This window comes from Psammomys obesus, unplaced genomic scaffold, assembly GCF_907164565.1.
Source record: "Psammomys obesus unplaced genomic scaffold, mPsaObe1.curated_primary_1811, whole genome shotgun sequence".
Classification (NCBI taxonomy): Eukaryota; Metazoa; Chordata; class Mammalia; order Rodentia; family Muridae; genus Psammomys; species Psammomys obesus.
Genome location: NW_026593478.1, coordinates 380 through 19917, shown reverse-complemented (window position 1 = coordinate 19917; position 19538 = coordinate 380). Strand labels below are relative to the sequence as shown.

Here is a 19538-nt window from a genome sequence, read left to right as displayed (position 1 = left end):
TCTATCTATCTATCTATCTATCTATCTATCTATCTATCTATCTATCTGCTTATTTATTTATTTGTTTGCTTAGTTTTTCAAGTCTTTTCTCTGTGTAGCCCTGGCTGTCCTGAAAATTTACTTTGTGGGCCAGGCTGACTTTTAACTCAGAGATTTGCCGCCTCTGCGTCGTGAATGTTGGGATCAAAGGCACAAGCATGCCTGCGTTACTGAGTGAAACTTACTGAAGTATCTTTGCTCTTGAGGCTGCAACAATGAACCTGGGAATGCAGACATCTTTTCAGCACACTGACTTACGCCTGCACACCTAATAGTGGGATTATGAGGTCACAGAATAAGTAGCTTTTCTTCAATTTTCAGGGACTCTCCACACTAACCTACAAGGTTTCTTATACTCCACCTTCTCACCAAGGTTTTCATCTTTTGCCTTTTGAATATTCCAGCAGTTCTAAGTTAACAGTTCATTGTAGTTTTATTTTGCGCTCTCTCCCCCTCATTCCCCCTCCCCAGAGACGGGGTTTCTCTGTATAGCCTTGGTTGTCCTGGACTCGCTCTGTAGACCAGGCTAGCTTTTAACTCACAGAGATCCCCCTGCCTCTGCCTGCCTGAGTACTGGGACTACAAATGCGCCCCACCATGCCCGGCTTGTTTTGCATTTCTTAATCATCTTTGGTGAGTAAATTTTAAACATACATGTGTAATATCTTTCTGTGAGAATTTCTATTCAAATCCTTTGCCCCTTTTAGTTAGCATGTCTTCCTGCTACTGACTTATTCTGACTTCCTTATACACAGATATTAGCCATATTTTTCTCTCATTCCATGGTTGTCTATTCACTCTTGTAGACTGTTTGCTCTGCCATACAGCAGCTTTTTGGTTTGCTGCAACTCTATGTGATGACTGTTTTATTTTTGACTTTGTGGACTGGACTGCTTGATACAAATTTTAAAAACTCTTTACACAGACCAGTATAATACAGTGTGCCTTTTGTTTTCTTCTATGAGTTTTACAGTTTCAGGACTTAAAATATTTAAGACCTTAATCAGCATCGCTGTACACACAACTTACCCCATTTTTGGTACTGAGGACTGAACCTAGGACCTCATTCATACAAGGCTGATATTCTACAACTGACCTATATTCCCAGAGCCTTTAGTTCACTTTGAATAATTTCCAGTTTCTCCAACACCATTTATAGGACAACAAACAAGCAAACTGTCCCTTTTCCTATTATGTATCCTTAGTATATCTGTCAAAATTCAGGTGACCAGAAACGCCTAAGTCGAACTTTTGGGTTCTCAACTGTGCTCAGTTGGCTCACCACACTCTTGACTACAATGGCTGCTCGAGCCTCCTGCAGAACACTCTGTGTACATATAAGTACATATGTGCTCATGTGCGTGCAGGTATGTATGAGCAGATGTGCACACACTCAGGCCAAACATTAACACATGTCCTTCTCAATCATTCCTCACCTTATTTTAAAATTTTGTGGGTTTTTTTGTTTGTTTTTACATTTATTAATTTATAGCTGTGTGGGATAACTTGGGGGAGTTAATAGCTAGGACTGGCTGGCCAGCAAACGCTGCTCCTACCTCCCAGGGCCTGGGTTACACATGGTGCCTGACTTTTGATGTTGGGCCTGGGTGTCTGTGCTCAGAATCATGCTTATACAGAAAGTGCATGGAGAAAAGCAACCTCCTCAGTCCCACTGTGCTACATTTTGAAGCCAAATTAGTATGTGCCTTCAGTGTGTTTTTCTTAAGAATACTTTCACTACTTAGGTGTTTTGCTTGTACTTTTGTGGTTTCTTAAAAATATTACAGTTGCTTTTTAAAAAAATTGTGAAAAATGTCACTGGAATTTTGATAGTGATTACAATAACTGATTTGGGTAGCATGGGTGTTATGACGGTAAATGTAGGCCAGCAAGATGGCTCAGAGGGTAAGGCTACTGCTGCCAAGCCTCAAGACCTGGTTCAATCCCTGGAAGTCACATAGCAAGAGAGAACCAACTCTAATAAGTTGTTGTCTGACATTCACACAGGCATAATATATACCCTACTCCACTCATACACACACACAAGTAAATATATAAAAACAGAAATGTAATATTACTAAAATATTTAAAAGCAATCATAATAGTAGCATAGTTACAAAAATATCATTAAGGACTACCTATAACAATCTTGGGTTCCACTGCAGGCCACAGACCAGGCAAAGATCACAAAGGAAGGAAAAAAGTCATGCTTACTGTTTTGTTTACTTTACTATTTCCATTCGGTTCCTGCTTGGTGCTTCTCATTTTCATTCCTTCTGCAAAGGGAAAGGAAAAAAACAAAACTCTCATAGATTGGTTAACTTTTCATCACACCAGCAACAAAAACAAAAACATATTCACAAGATTTATTTTAAGCTCACTGACTGAATAATGCAACAGATGTTTCTCTATCGTAACATTTGTAATAAAAAGTTCAAAGCTAAATTTGAACTTTTTGAAAATGGTCTCACTTTTATAAGGTTATCTGGACACTTAACGTACAAGTATTACTCTATTTATCATGGCTTCACCTTAAAACTTCATTATTCTTTCTTCATCCTAACTTTACCAAACAGAAGAACTCAGATATTTTTTCTTTTTAACATTATTTTCTTTGAAAGATAAATAAATAAATAAATAAAATTATATATATATATATATATATATATATATAAAATATGAGGGCACAAATCAGAACAGTGACTTTTCTCCAAAGCTCACCAAAGCTCTCCTTCAGCATTGGTTCCTTCTGCTCATCCTCTTCATCTTCCTCTGACAATGGTGAAAAGGCAAACCTGACAGAACAAAGAACAGAAAGGAATGCCGCAAAGGAACAACCTCTTTCAGAATAGTCCAGAACTAATATTGAAACTGAAACTACAATACTGCTTCTCTTTCAGAAATGTTGGGAGCCGCTGTTCTAGCAGCTGCTTTGATATTTAAATCTCAGCGCAAAGACTGGTTTTACCAGGCCTTCACTGAAGTCAGGAAAGAATTTCCAAGTCCACCTTTTGTTTGCGACAGCAGGTGGGATAGCTTGTCAAAATCACACCTCGTTTCACCTCCTTGTGATTTTAACTCACTGTGCTGAGCTGATTTTACTCTGGCTTAAAAGCAGTCTGAAATAAAGTCAGGGGCACTGGTCTAGTCTAGTCTCCACCAAAGCCTCTCGGAAAGGTCCCGTGTGTTGTGTGTTAGTTTATTAATTTTAACCCTCACTCCCGACTCAAGAACCGTTCGACTCTGCTGGCAGGCTCCGGCACAGAAAGTTCTTAAATGCCTGTATCATCAACTGAGCAGCATGACTCACAGGTATGAGCCACTTTCACTTTGTGAGAGATGGCAAGAACCCTAAGTTTGCAATTAGCAGGAGACTGGACAGTCTTGTCAGGGCTCCTCTTGATTCTGGAGCTTGACCCCACTCTGGTTAGAAGAAGAACAGTTCTTTGCTATTACAGGATCACACCTGGGAGTTTGTTAAGGGTATAGAAAGACTGAGCAGATAATAACTAACAAATGAATTTAGAAAACTGTTAGGTGAGGGGGGAATTGTCAGGGTATTGTTCCCTCAAGAATTAAAACATTCCACCCTGCAGGGAAGCTCCTTAAACAGGCAAACACTTCAAAATAGAATGTGGAAGTTCCTGAAACCAACTGGATTCACTAAAACCCTTCCCGCCAGAGTAAGCAATAAAACCTGGGAGTCCCTCTCAGAGGATGAAAACTACAAAAGACTCTCAAACAAGCCAAGTTACAAAGACTCTGAGACCAGAGCAGCTGCCTGGAAGAACCAGCCAAGTTGCCTACAAGAGGTTTAGACCAACTGAGGCACCTGGAAAGGACTCTTCAACCTGTTGAGCGGCCTACAGGCTGTGCAGTGTGCTCCAAGGTGCCCAGCTTTGTGAGCTGTTGCCCATGCTGGGATAGGTTTTGGCGATGCAGCTATCTTTGAGGCATTTTTACTCCTGTAAGTAACTCTAATAAAACTCATTGGTTAAAACTCAATGGTTAAAACTCATTGGTTAACCAAACTGGGTTTTGGTGGTGTCCATACTTTGGTCTCTTGCTCCCTATCTGAGGTGAGTAGACACATTTTCCAAGAAAAGTTTTGTCACACAACAGGGTATGGAGAAAATGACCAGGGCATACTGGAGAACATCACTAATACACAGGCAATTTCTATTATCCCTTATCCTTGGTTTAATTCTCCTCATACATAACACTACGAACATAACTAAGCAATTAATATGAAGTCATACAGAATTCAGGCAGTGTTTGGAAAAGGGAAAAGAAAGCAAGACAGTAATACAAAAACAAACAAAGAAACAAACAAAAACCTTAGAAACCTTTAGAGAAAGGAAACATTTAAACCTACTTTAGTTACAGCTAATAAGCAACACACTAAGAGCAGTTATAATAGGGGCTCCCAATGCTGTACATCCCCCCCCACCAGTATGGTTTCAGCTCTCTCTAATTTTCTTTCACAGCTTTTCTCTATTCCTTGACTTTCTTTTTTTTCAGTGAACACACAGTAAGTGCATAATTTAAAAGTACAGCAAAACCTTTCACCTGTTTTCTCTCCCAATTTTATTTGCATATCTGATTATTAAGTTCTCACCCTTAGCCTTTAGGGTTATGTGGTTTAACATAAGCTCTTAATCATCTAAATACAAGACAGGGGAAAAAGAACAGGAACAAAGGTACGGATGCTGATAAGGATGGGGCAGCTCCTAAGCAGGATTTGCCTGCACTAAACAAGTAACCATTATATGATGACCTTAAACTCCAGAGTCAGTAACACAGACTTTCATTTTACCTTCTCACCTCAGTAAGTCAGGCAAGGCCTAAAGAATTTTTTATTGCTTTCTGCACAACAGAAAGTAGAGAGATATTCTCTCTACTATTATTCTCTCCTGTTATTTACCTAAACCAATTATTTATAGTGTAAGATGTTGACAGAGTTGAAACAGACCTAAGTAACTCAGTTTTATTCCTTTTCATTATAAAAAAGTAAACTAAGGCCCACAGAAGTAAAAGAGAGAGCATGCTTGAACTGAAGGGCTCTCATAGGCTGGAGCACGGCAAACATGGTTCTGCAGGCCTGGCCCCTCTCCCCCATTCCCTCTGCCTTGCTATTAGATTACATTCCTAACACTAGACACCAAGGTCTATTTCCTTATTTGGCCACTTCCTCCTCCTGAAGCTGACTACCAAAGTCCAGCTATCAAAGTACTGAAGTCCAGTAATCAAAAGCCTCCTTTGATTTACCCTAATATGTCCAATTAAAACCCCATCCTAACATTGGGTTTCCCCTTTTACCTTTATAAATTAACATGTTCCTATGGGGCACATCTGTCTTCTCTCTATCCAGAGGCAGGCCTTTGTACCCTTCCTCCAACTCCAGAGACAAATATATCCCTGTCCCCCCTCCTTTGTTCCCTTTCCCTTATCCTCTGTCTACTATCTTTGTCTCAAATAAATCTCCTTGGTGCTGAGAACATTGTCCTGGGATTTCTTGTGTCTACTGGTCCTTTTTTTTTTTAAAGGTTTTATTTTATTATGCATACAATGCTTTTGCCTACATGTACACTTAAACACCAGAAGAGGGCGCCAGATCTCACTGGAGATGGTTGTGAGCCACCATGTGGTTGCTGGGAATTGAACTCAGGACCATCTGGAAGAACAAGCAGTGCTCTTAACCTCTGAGCCATTTCTCCAGCCCCTCTACTGGTCCTTTTAAGAGCTACCCGACACTGTCCCTTAATATACCATCCCTATTTGGCAGCATAGTCATTCTGGTAGTACCTCTGGTTATTTGCTGATGGTCGCCATAGAATCATGATGACAAAGAGGATCATGGAGAAGAGTAATCGCCAAATGGCATCATCCACCCACAGCTCCCTCCAGTCCTGCAATAAGTGGAAATGGACAACACTTTATGTTTATTATCACTGTTCACAATCCCGTGGTAGAGAAAAAAAATCCCTTATTTATATACTCAAGCTGTGTTTATTAAAAGCTCCTGTGCTAAGCAGCTGGCAAGTGCTGGGGCTATAAGCATGGGGATAAAAGCAGTTTCTAGTTTCCTTTGTTGTGCTTACTGTAGCTACAGCAAAGATACTACACAACTGTGGAGTACCTGTCAAAGTGCCACAGCTCCCACAATCCTCAGGGAAATTAATATTTGGTTGCTAATTTTTAAATCACACCCACCCACACACAAAACCAGGCTGGCCTCGAACTCAAAGATCTCCCTCTCTCTGCCTCCCATGTGCTGGAATTAAAGTGCACACCACTACAACTGGTTTAGGCTTAAATTTTTGGGTTTGTTTTTTTTTTTAATAAATAAATTTTTTTTATTTATTACAATTTATTCACTTTGTATCCCAGCTGTAGCCCTCTCCCAATCCTGCCCTCCCTCCTTCTTTTCCTCCCATGCCCCTCCCCCAGTCCACTGATAGGGGTGGTCCTTAGCCTATCAGGTCTCATCAGGACTGTCTGCACTGTCTTCCTCTGTGGCCTGGTAAGGCTCCCCCAACCCACCCCACCCCCTCAGGGGGAGGTGATCAAAGAGCCAGCAACTGAGCTCATGTCAGAGACAGCCCTTCCCTGTTTCCATTACTAGGGACCCCACTTGAAGACTGAGCTGCCATAGGCTACATCTGTGCTGGGGTTCTAGTTTATTCCCATGCATGGTCCTTGGTTGGAGTATCAGTCTCAGAAAAGACCCCTATTACGCTTAAACATCTAATCATCCTGTTCAGATTAAAAGCGTGTGCCATCATGCCTGGCCCTATTGCTAGTTTCATAATTGTCAGTTGTCACTTATCAGTATGACCAAAAGATATCTCCATAGAAATCTTATTGGCCACAGTCTCTGTCCACATTTTAAATATCTATTCATATTAGCATCATTCATAAATGACGTTCAGCACTTCCAGAGTTAAGGCAAGCCTGTAATATGACAGGCTGTGTTTATCATCCACAAAATTATTTTCTATGACAAGCATGGCCATATAAAAACATACCAATGGGGCTGCAGATGTGGCTTAGTGGCAAAGCTCCTGCCTAGGATGCACAAGGACCTGGGAGTAATTCCTAGGACCAATAAATAAATACCAGTATATCACACAAAAGGACAGCACAGATTACTCAGGAGCAGAGACCCTGCCTTAAACTTGTACACCTTCTACGAATCAAGGACTACAATCAACATTATCACACTCATAACTGCACATGTTTATAACTTACCGACTGGCAAGTCACTATTCTGAACTTCATGGTTGTCCAAATGATGAACACAATAGATGCTAGCATGAAATGAAAAACCTGGTCAGAACATGAATGGTAATTTATACCCCCAATTACATTCACTAATCTTGAATAAATACAACTTCATATTCCAGACTTCAAAACATTACTATCACTTATTTTCCATATAAATTTATTAAACACCTACCATAGGCAAAGCCCATAATACTGTTGCCAACATTTTCTGTAAATACAGCTTTGCAATCATTTTGTCTTTATCATCTGACTACTTCAGTAACCCTCAGAATTAGAACAATAGCTAATGGAATATATGGCTTTTATCAACATTATCAGAATAAATTTTTCCTTCTCCAACTTACTTTCTTGAGGAAATATCTCTCACTGAAATAGGAGCTTAATGATTGGCTAGACTTGAAGTTCACCAATTTGGGAAGACTAACTGACCAGTGAGTCCCACGGATTCTCCTGTTTCCACCTTCCTAGCATCAGGATTACCCGAACGAGCCACCATGACTGGCTTTTCACATGGGTCCTGGGGAATATGAACTGAGGTCTTCGTGCTTGAATGGAAAGTACTTGTATATTAAACCACCTCCCTAACCCCACAGCTGGCTTTTCCACCTGAAGACGAGGGATCTGAACTGTTGTCCTTACACTTACATAGCAAAGCATTTGGCTGAGACATCTCCCGAGCTACTCCTCATCTTCTTTTAAAAAATCATTAATCCTTTAAAGAATATGAACTACGACTGCTTTCCTTGAATGAAAAGCAAAACTTTCTCTAACTACACATGGCCTTCTTAGGCTACGAATTTCTGTTCTGGCTTAGCAGTTAAGAGTACTGGCTGCTTTTCCAGGGGACCTAGGTTCAGCTGTCAGCATGGCACATGGTGGCTTACTACTGTCCATAACTCCAGTTCTAGGGGACTTGACACCCTCTTCTGGCTTTGCATCAGGTACAGATGTGGTACTCAGATACATGCAGGCAAAATACCATAAACAAACGAATGAATGAATGAATGAATGAATGAATGAATGAATAAAACAATTTCTGTTCTAAAGGAAATCACAGGATCAGGATGCAACATTTAAAAAATTCCAAACTTACCTGCTACTGCCAAGATAAGTGTGTTGGTGAAATGTCGGTATAGAGAGAGCTTTACAATGTTCCTCCGAAGTTTTAACAGCTTCATTGTTTGAGTCAGGCTAATGAATATGTGTTTGCAAGTCAAGGAATTAAACGTTCAAAAAGGTTAAGTAAAGATAACCTAGGGTCATCTTTTAAGTCTACAGATCTCAGAGGCCTTATAGCTCTTATTTTCACTTATTCTCACAAACACTACAAAACTTCACCATGATTAAGGAGAAAATTATCATTTCAATATGACACAGAAAAAAACTTGATGTGGATGAGAGTGAAAAAATAAGAAGAAAAATACAAGGAAATAAAGAAAGGTATAGGCTTGCTGAAAAAGGTGAACAGAGAACTATGGTAACGACAAGGTGCGTAACATGCAAGAGACGGGTTGACACCATTTCAGTCATCACCTGGCCCACAGGTGTAGCTAACCACAGTCACACCTGTGCCCACAGCTGCTGGAGTTCTCTACTCAGTCCCCAGGAGCAGCATCAGCTGCCCACACTACTGTGAACTAAAAGGACCCAACAACTGTCTGAAGGTCCCAGGCAAGTTGGCTACCAAAGCAGTGACGCTTCATTTTAAGATTCCCAAGTAGAAGCTCCCATGCGAAAACAAAAGGGAACCGATGACTACTACAGATGATGCCTGCTTTCATGCCCGAGTATCAGAGGAGCAGACACAAAAACGAAGGAGCAGGGGCGATCAGAAGGCTCGCCTGGTACAGGCGCTCACCACCCAGCAATCTAGCCTGATAAGCCAAGCTCCATCTCCAGAAGCCATGTGGGGGTGAAAAAGAGAATTCTCTAGGAAGGTGTCCTCTGCCCTTCACATGTACACTGTGGCATGCACCTCCCAACAAATTACATGTTAAAAATAAAATAGCAAGCGCCTGGAGAGATGGCTCAGCACTTAGGTGTACACACTGCTCTTGCAGACAACCACCAGGGTTAGGTCCCCAGCACTCACATCGGGCAGCTTACAACAGCTGGCAACTACAATGATGGGACCCAGCACCCACTTTCTGGCCTATGCAGGTAATGCACTCATGGGCACAATGTATACATATACACTTAGGAAAAAAAGTAAATTTTAAAAAGAAAAACAGAAGTAAGAAAAATGAAGGGAGCTAGAGCTTACCTATCAGCACTCTCAGCGATTGCTAAGCCACTCACCCATCACTCTCCCAGCACTCAAGCATCACAGTACTTGGCAGATACTCACCTGGACCCTGACACCTGAATTTCAGTCTTTTTTGCTATAGGCAATCTACCCAAATTCACAAAATTAGAATTTTGTTTATTTATTTATTTATATTTTTAAACAGGGTTTCTCTGTGTAGCCCTGGCTATCCTAGAACTCACTATGTAGACCATGCTGAACTCAAACTCAATGATCTGTCTGCCTCTGTCTCCTGAGTGCTGGAACTAAAGGTGTGCACCAACACCAGCTCATGTTATGATTTTTTACAACCATCAAAATCTATCAGGACAAAAATGCTGCACAATTAAATATATGCTCATATACAAAAAGACAAACCAAATTTAAAATACCCCTAACAAGATAAATTCCAAAAACCTGAACCCAAGAGATCAGGTCCCTACTACACAAGTGTTTAAGTAACAGGAACAGAAACCTGTTTATCCACTGTCAGTTTGTTCTGAAGGGTAATAGGTACCTTCTAGGTGAAAGAAGAAATTTACCCTTCCTGAGGCTGAAACCTGCTCATCCCACTTAAGAGATTTAGGACAATCAAACCTCTTAAATAGTTCAACCCATTTTTAGGCATCAAATTTTTTTTCACAGGCATCAAAGAATTTTATACTTGGTGGAGACAGAAAAGAGCAGGACCAGAGCAACCAATGATTCTAATACAAAGAGAGATGAGCAAACAACAACCCAAAATCAAGAAGAGATGTCCATTTTAAAAAGAGAAAGCAGAAGCTTTTATCATGTGCTTAGCAACCAAATTCTGTGATTTTAAGAATGACAAAACAAACAAAACTGCTTACCTGAGCCCTCAGGCCATTAACACATAAAATAAACCATTTCCCAGATCAAGGAGAAATCAACAGAAAGATTAATGGAAGCCCATCTCCAAGGGGAGAAAATGGATGGCCATCAAACAAGCCAATGAGTAGGATATCCACCAGCACAGGGCAGTGTCTAGGAAAGCCAAGGGTATAAAGGCCAAGGAAGCAAGATCAGTCTGGGCCTGCAGACAAAGAAAAAGAGGTGATGAAAACAGATGAATAGAGGCAACAGAGGAATCCAGCACATGGTTCTGCACTTAAACAGTTAGCTGGAATGGGTTTGCATATGATCTGAAGAAAAGCACAAGGGCCAGCACTTGGCAAATAAACACTTCTCCCTTCTTATGCACCTGCAGACAGCATTCAGCTTAATTCAGTTAATTTACAAACTGTCAATTATTCTCAAGTCAACGGAACTGCTACAGAATACTACCATAGAGTTCCCATGTAAGAAAGAACACCACAAAAAAGTCCTCGTGTTTATAACCCCAGCTCATCTTGATTTCCTACTATTATTTTTAGACTAAAAACCTAAAAATATATCTCTTACATTTTAAATAATTATTGTATCATTAATATAATAAGAATTCTTGATTCTCTGAGTAACATAATGAAATTTTACTAATAATAGTTTACCATAAAATACAATGCAAGTATTCCCCCCAAAACAACAGTCTTAGTTTCTACAAGTTTGTATCTAAAAATCTTTGTATATAGCTCTAACAACCCAATCACCAGAGAATTATTAAAGGATATCCATAAAATAATACAGGCATCAACTGCAGAGAGGGCCAGGTTTACTATCAGAGCCAAGGAGTAAGAAAAATACTAAAGCAATGGCAGAAGAGAAAAAGTGAAATTGACAGTTTGGTTAAAGTTGCTAATATCCAGAGATTGCACACAGGGGACAGGGCACCGGGGCAGTGGGGCTTGAAAAACAAACTTACAATTATGAATAGTGTATGGAAGGGGAAGTGTCGCAAAACTAAATGCACTCAGTTTTACTAAGGGCAAAGCCAAGTGTACAGAACTGAACACTTTGAGTCTAACAGGTTATGACAAAAATCTGATTTTTTTTTTTTAACTAATGAAACAATTGTAATGGCCCAGGAAGCCCACTTCTTCCTTCCTTGGCAATGGACTGTGTGAAACCTAATTGCATTTAAGTTTTAAACCTTAAGTTCTAGGTAAGTAGAGAACTGTTGCTTTTGATTGGATGAACCTTATGTAAATGGGAGAAAGAATCAAATAGTTACCAATCTGGGGACAGGTGGAAAGAAGATATTCATAACAGATCATATAGTAAGTTTATCAAGCTCTAATAGATGAGATTAGAAAAACTGAGTTATACAAGCTGAGCATCCCCAGTTCAAAACACCAAGACCACAACATCCAAAAATTTTGAGATTTTAAATGGGTTTTTAGATTAAGGGATGTCCAACCAGTACAGCCTATGGAAACATTCTAAAATCAAAAAAAATTTTCAAGTGTGGCACTCTCCTGGTCCCTAGCACATCATTTAAGTAAAAGATGTCTATTAAAGTCAGAATCCATGGACAACAGAAGAGCCATCATCACCCACTTACTGACTCAAGATAGAAACATAACAGTAACCGATGACAAAAACTTGGACTAAGAAAAAACAAAACAATTAAGTACTTCAGTCTAAGCAGTACTGACCCCTGTAACTCTGAGGACCCCTTCCATGCCAGAGAACAAAAGATAGAGTGCTCCTGCCACCACAACCTTGTGAAGAGTGACTCCAAGTCGAGGCCTGAAAAGGAAGCAGAGAAAACTGAGCACAGAAGCAGCCAAGTAACATGCTAAGTCACGGCATCAGAGCCCGCACTTAGGGGTAACATGCTCCTGAGAAGAGGAGACCACTCCTGGCTGTTTGTTCATGAACGATGACAAGAAATACTAAAACCCAAGATCTGGCACCTGATTAATATACACACACGTACACATGTATATATGAAAAATTAGATACCGTATTAAAAAAACCATAAAAAGGCCCACTCAGTCTTAACAACAGCCAGCCTATTGCTAATTCCACCCATGCACACACCATTCATTTCCCAGACTTTCACACTATCTAGAAAAAAACATATAAAAGTGTGACTATTTGTGTTTGGTTTTTTTGTTTTGTTTTCAAAAATGAGGATTTGAAAACAAAACAAACCCATGCAGCTGGTGAGATGGCTCAGCAGGTAAATGAACTTGCAGACAAGGCTGATGATGAGTTTGATCCCTAGAACCCACATGGTTGAAGGAGTCCCACAAACTATCCTTCATTCCTGCTCTTGTAAGTACACACACAACCACAGAGCCAGGCTTGGAGGGGTAGGCCTACAATCTCAGCATAACTTGAAAACAGTCTGCACCACACAGCACCCTGCTTCAACAAAACATATCCACAATAACATCAGCAAATCTCAAAATGTTAACAATTCCTTCACACAATCACATTTTGTGTTGTAGTCCACTGATTAAGCTCAAGCTCAAAACCCAACTAAATATAAATTTTTCAGCAAAGGCGGAAAAGCCTTGGAGCCTTAATAGTTAAAATCCTACTCCACTAGAATCTGTATTTTAACAAAATTACTGGGTGGTTCATTATAGTACATCTGCCTAATCCAGATGAATCTACATAGGTATTTCTAGCGAGGAAAATGTTTACAATGGTAGGGAATTATCTAAGAAATCTTAAAATCTTCATCACATTTAGAAGGCTTTTCAACATTTATACAAAATTTTAACCATTAAATTTATTCTACTTAATGTCTTTGGAATATTCCTGTCCTGGTTTCTCTTGAATTCCCTCTAATTCAAAGGACAGCTTCTGTACCTACCACTTCCTCCAAATTGTTCTTGTTATGGTCACTAACGCTCTTCATTAATTAAACCCAATAGTTAATTTCCAATCCTCTTAACTGACCTATCTAATCATCTGATTCAATTAAGAATTCCTCCTTGCTGGGCGGTAGTAGAGCGCACCTTTAATCCCAGCACTTGGGAGGCAGAGGCAGCAGATCTCTGTTCGAGGCCATCCTGGTCTACAAAGCAACAGGACAGCCAGGGCTACACAGAGAAATCCTGTCTCAAAAAAACCAACCTCTCTCCACCCTCCTCCCCAACAAAAAAAAAAAAAAAAAAAAGAACTCCTCCTTGGAACAGTCTTCAGTTTGCCTCTTACTTCAACCATTACTCAAATTCCTCTGCTAACTCTACTTCATGACATCTAAGGAAGAGAAAATATCGAAACATTCAGCCTCTGACCCTTTCTCCAGACTCAGTTCCTTGGTAACCACATGCAGTGTCATGACTTAAATAGTACCTACACCTTGATAACTCACCAACTTCTATCCTGGCCCTGGCCTCACCCCAGGGGTTATCTAGCCAACCTCCTAATCTTGCCACTGTGCCAAGCCGATTCCGTGATCTTCCTGGACTTAAGGAAATGGCAATGCCTTCCTGCCATTCCAGCAGACCAACAGTTGGCGTCATCCCCAGTTCTCTTTGTCACATGTCACAGGTGGCCATCATGAAATGCCACTGGCTCCATCTTCAAAGCATGCATGGAATCTACTCACACCTCAGAATCTCCTTTCCTAGGTGAACTGTTGGTCCCTTGCTTTCCTCAAATCTTCGCTTGGATGTCACTAAAAGAAGCTTTCCCAGGTCACCCTATTTACAGTTCCAAGTTCCAACTTCTGCCTGACATTCCTCATGCCCTTTCTTATGTACCTTTAACTCATTTACTTCAATTTTGTCTGTGTTCCCTTCCTCTACAAATGTAAACCCCAAATCTCTTATTTGTTGTATAGCAGGGGCCTAGAAAAATGAGTGCCTGGTATATGGAAGACACTTGATTGTTTAGAAATAATTTGATAAGTACACTGGAAGAAGCAATGGGCTATGCAATGACCACAGTACTGCACATTTCAATACATTTTTGTTTTTTTCTTTTTTAGTAAGTTTTTGTTTGTTGGTTTTCTGCTTTGTTTTTTGTTTTGTTTTGTTTTGTTTGGAGACAGGGTCAATCCTTTTTTTACTAAAAAATTTAAAAATTTTAAACAATTACAGTTAAGAATATTCTTTTGATTAAAAAAAATCTAATTTGTGTGATGGAGAGGTGCTCAACAGTTTAGAGCATATGTTATCTTGCAGAGGACCACTGCCAGGATTTTCATGGCAGCTCCCAACCACATGAAACTCCAGTCCAGGTGCCCTCTCCAGGCTTTTACAGGTAGCAAGCATACGTATGGTATACACATACAAAGAGAAAGAGAGACAAAACACCAATGAATGTAAAATAAATCTTTTTTAAAAAATATGACTTAGAGGGCTGGAAAGATGGCTCAGTGGTTAAGAGCACTGACTCTTCTTCCATAGGACTTAGGTTCAATTCCCAGCACCCACATGGCAGTTCACACCTGTCTGTAACTCAAGTTCCAGGGGATCCAAAAACCTCACATAGATGTGCATGCAGGCAAAACACAATGCATATAAAACTAAAAATACATTTAAAAAATATGACTTGTAAAAACATTTTCAAATAGTTAGAGTTCACTGTGAAAGTTTGGTTTTCCTGCATCATTTGTTTCACTACAGATTTTTCTGCAGATGTATTGAATTTTTAAGATAAAAGTAGCATTTCTTTCTTTTTCTTTTTTTTTATTTCTGTTTTCAAAGAGACAGGGTTTTACCTGTGTAACAGTCCTGAAAAGTAGCATTTCTAATGCTTAAAATTGCTACAAAATCTCAGACATTTTTATCTCCCAACTATTTTTTAATCAACCTTTTTAGAACCAGCACTGTGTAGCCAGCAATCTTATCAGTATTTTCATTCAGAAGCAGATACTCACTTGACTATGCCATATCCCAGACTGACTATGATGACCAGGGTTCGAGCCAGCGAGCGTTTCACTGCTGAGAGCAGCTCTGCAAGGACCAAGGCATCCCGGACTATGAGAAAGAAAGACAGAAATGGCACTACATTCCAGTTTCAACCAAACACACAATCAAACTACTCGAATGTAGGACACTTTTCAGAATGAGCACAAGTAGCAGACCTACTAAAGAGAGAATATCTTTTGTATGAATTTTATAAGCACACAGCTGATATCTCTGAGGAACTCAGTCGTGTGCAAAACAATCTGGTTGTGCTCAACCCATCAACTCTTCCCAACTTCCCTAAAACCTTAGCAGACTATCTTACCCTTATACAGAGAGTTTATGGTATCAAGAAATTTTCCCTACCTTTTTTTTTCTTTGCAAACTGAAATACAGTTATAAATGGAAAAGCACACACATACATCCTAGCTCACACGCATAATTTTCACCTCTTCTATTTTCAAATCTTTCCAAAGACCCAGGGAAGATCTTATTAGCATATCTTGTAACAATAATGAACAAATAGTCAGAGAGAAAAATTACCATACCAGATAATTTGTAATTACTAGTCAACCTTATTAAACCATACGCACCTTCTCATTTACTTGGTATTGCTGTATGTTACCAGGTCTTGGATGCACCCCCCCCCACACACACACAAGCACAAAAGTCTATGTGTCTTGCAATCAGTGGCATCTTACAACTAAATTGGCACTGTTTTCTTTCTTTCTTAATGGTGCCTGAAACTGGGATTTAAGAAATATGACAATTATTTCCTAAATGGCCACTTTTCTGTGTGCTTCAAAAAAATTATTCTTGTATCAGTGTACTCCTGAAATACAACTTAGGACGGAAAGTCACCATGACTCTTCACAAAGCAGTGATTCTGCTTTGGTTATTTTAATAAACAAGTGAAAGGAAGACCTATGTAACCACTGCTGACTTGAGAGAAGTTGGCATGCATCTCATCCATCATCAAAAAAATGGCAAATTTGGTGGTGGAGAGATGGATGGTTCAGTGGTTGTGATTTATACTACTCTTGCAAAGGACTTGAGTGGGTGACCCATAACTGCCTATACTCTGGTTCCATGGAGATTTGATCACCTTGGCCCCCACAGACACCTACTCTTATGTGCATGTAACATACCCCCTTCCACTGATATATACATATAATTTTAAAAATATAAACCTTAAAAGGGGTGGGGGCAAATTTGGGTCTGGTAAGATGGTTCAGCGGGTAAAGGTCCGAGGCTAAACCTGACCACCTGAGTTCAATTCCTAGGACATACATGGTCAAAGGAGAGAACTGATTCCCACAAGTTGTGGCACATGGACCCTCACATGCACACAAAATAAACAAACACAATTTTTAAAATGGCAGTTTTTAACATACCAGATTCTCCTTTGTATCGGATATTCTGAAATTCTGCATAAAACACAGCTTTCTCAAACATTCCCAGAAAGATGACGGCACCAATCCAAAACTGAATTCTCAGGAGATCTCTCCAGTAGCAGGCAGACCACGCCAGCCAGAGAACACCAAATAGGACGTACACAATACACATCACCATGAAAAACTGTTATCCAATTGGGAATGATATAAAAAGCAGAATTAGGACCAAGTATTCAGATTTAAAATCAACATATAACACACCACAAAAAAAAAAAAAAAGACTTTACCTTCTTTTTTGAAAAATAACTATATCTAGCATGTATCACTAACAAGAAAAAAAAATGATCTAGTCTTGAACAGAGCAGACTACGGAAGGACTTGTCCTCAAGAATGTCTGCTCCTTGCATTAGGTGGGCCTTTTTAGCTCACAACCCAGTGATAAAATGAAGACAACAGTCAAGAAAAAATAGGCCTGACAAGCTGGGATACAGAATCATGAGGCACTAAAACACAAGGGAAACCTGAATAGGTGACCCATAACTGCCTATACTCTGGTTCCATGGAGATCTGATCACCCTGGCCTCCACAGGCACCTCCTCTTATGTGCATGTAACATACCCTGCAAAGTCTGCAAACAGACCAAGAATCCTCAGCCAGCTTATGTAGTCTGCGCACTCACATAGTGAAGAAGATTCATGCTTTAGTCACTGGGAGTAGGCTCAGAGCTCGGCAGAGCATGGAGCGCCCTGTTCTAGAGCCCAAATGTGAGTTGTGAGGTGGCCACTGCCTCCCTCCAGTCCACAACAGTCACTGACCTTTTCATATCGCATAAACAGGGACCACAGGGCTACATTAACTCTGTTATGGTCACTGTCTAGTAAGTTAAGGGCTGGGGAGGTGGCTCAGCATGTAGGAGCACTTACTGCTCTTGCAGAGGACCTGGATTCAGTTCCCAGTATGCACATGGGGGCTCACAACCATCCTTAACTGCAGTTCCGGGAAATCCAATGCCTTCATCTAATCTCTGCAGGCATTAGGTTCTCATGTAGTCCACAGACAACTGAACAGGTAAAACACTCACACCCACAACGTAAAATAAAATCTAATTTAAAAAGTTAACACCAAAAAAAAAAAAAAAAAAAAAAAAAAAAAGTTAACACCAAATCTCAAGCAACATTTTCTGAATGGCACAGGAATAATCCTTTAATGAGATAATGCTAAAAAAATAATTTCATGCTAAATTAATTTATTGCCAAGGTTAAAAACACACATTGACTTACAATCATCAGTGGGTAGTCTTCAAGAGTAAGGTATTCATAAGGACCCTTTACTTCAACGGTCACTGGCAAAACACAGGCATCAATTAATTTGATAGATTCAGTAAACAAAACCCTGATTAGTTTTTATTTTATAAAATTAGTAAAAGTTTTATCACTCATTTACTTTCAAGCACTTCAATCATAGTAAATAATACATCAGATGTAGTAGCTTTGAAAACCATGAATTAGTCTCATGCTTCATCCATGTTCCAGTCTTTTTTCTCTTCTTCCTTTTGTGTGTGTGTGGGGGGGGGGGTAGGTTTTTATTTTTGCTTTTTGTTTTATTTTGTTTTTAGTTTTTTCAAGACAAGATCTCACTATGTAGCTCTGGCTCTCCCGGAACTCACTATGCAGACCAAGCTGAACTCAAACTTACCAAGCCTGCCTCTGCTTCCAGAGTACTGAGATTAAAGGCATGGACCACATGCCCAGCTCATCCTCCAACCTTTAGTGGCAAAGTCCTCCTCCACATTCATAGCCTCTGTGTACGTGTCCAGTGTGCTTGTTCAGGTTAGGATAGCTGGCCAGGAAGCCCAGGGGACTCTGCCTCCCCAGTGCTGTGGTCACAGGTGGATACTACCACATCAAGCTTTTTCATTTTCCCCTGTGAGTTCTGGAATAGAGCTCAGGGCCTCCTTATGAACACCTTACAAGCACTTTATAGACTCACTTCCTCAGTAGCCATACTCTTTAGAGACTAGACTTATCAAGATAGCATTTCTTCGTAAACCCATCCCTGAGATCCTATCTTGAGCTATTCCACCTCCTTTAAATTCCAAACACTCTTGGTATACCACTTCTTATGATGTAGTCCTAATATTCTTGTCTTCTACCTGTCCTTACCATTCCCTAATATTTTTTACTTATATTTTATGATCATGGAGGATGAACGTCACTTTCAAAATCAGAATATTTTTTCAAAAACCTTAAAATATATAATGATCTATCCAAGTAATATACCTTTCCTAGTAAAATAAGGTGTAAAAACAATCCAGCAGCTTCCTAATTATGTAAGCAGAATCCTCACTCAAGAATGAAAACCAACAGGGCTGTTACACACAGAAACCAAGAAAGAAAGAAAGAAAAGAAAGAAAGAAAGACAGAAAGAAAGAAAGAAAGAAAGAAAGAAAGAAAGACAGAAAGAAAGACAGAAAGACAGACAGACAGAAAGACAGAAAGACAGACAGACAGAAAGACAGAAAGACAGACAGACAGACAGAAAGAAAGACAGACAGAAAGAAAGACAGAAAGACAGACAGACAGAAAGAAAGAAAGACAGAAAGACAGAAAGAAAGAAAGACAGAAAGAAAGAAAGACAGAAAGACAGAAAGAAAGAAAGACAGAAAGACAGAAAGACAGAAAGAAAGACAGAAAGACAGAAAGACAGAAAGAAAGACAGAAAGACAGAAAGACAGAAAGAAAGAAAGACAGAAAGAAAGAAAGACAG

At 39.8% G+C, this 19538-nt stretch overlaps 1 protein-coding gene across 1 annotated transcript; it reads right to left on the bottom strand.

Moving 5' to 3' along the window:
* Positions 1-2211: 2211 nt before the first annotated feature.
* Positions 2212-18164, bottom strand: LOC129684158 (transmembrane protein 87A; the record flags this gene model as incomplete). Its single annotated transcript, XM_055617235.1, has 10 exons — positions 2212-2315; positions 2761-2834; positions 5845-5948; positions 7291-7349; positions 8420-8528; positions 10596-10664; positions 12163-12256; positions 15351-15450; positions 16773-16956; positions 18053-18164. Coding segments are annotated over 10 exons (997 nt in total), but the record flags the coding sequence as incomplete, so codon positions are not given.
* Between the last annotated feature and the right edge of the window lie 1374 nt (positions 18165-19538).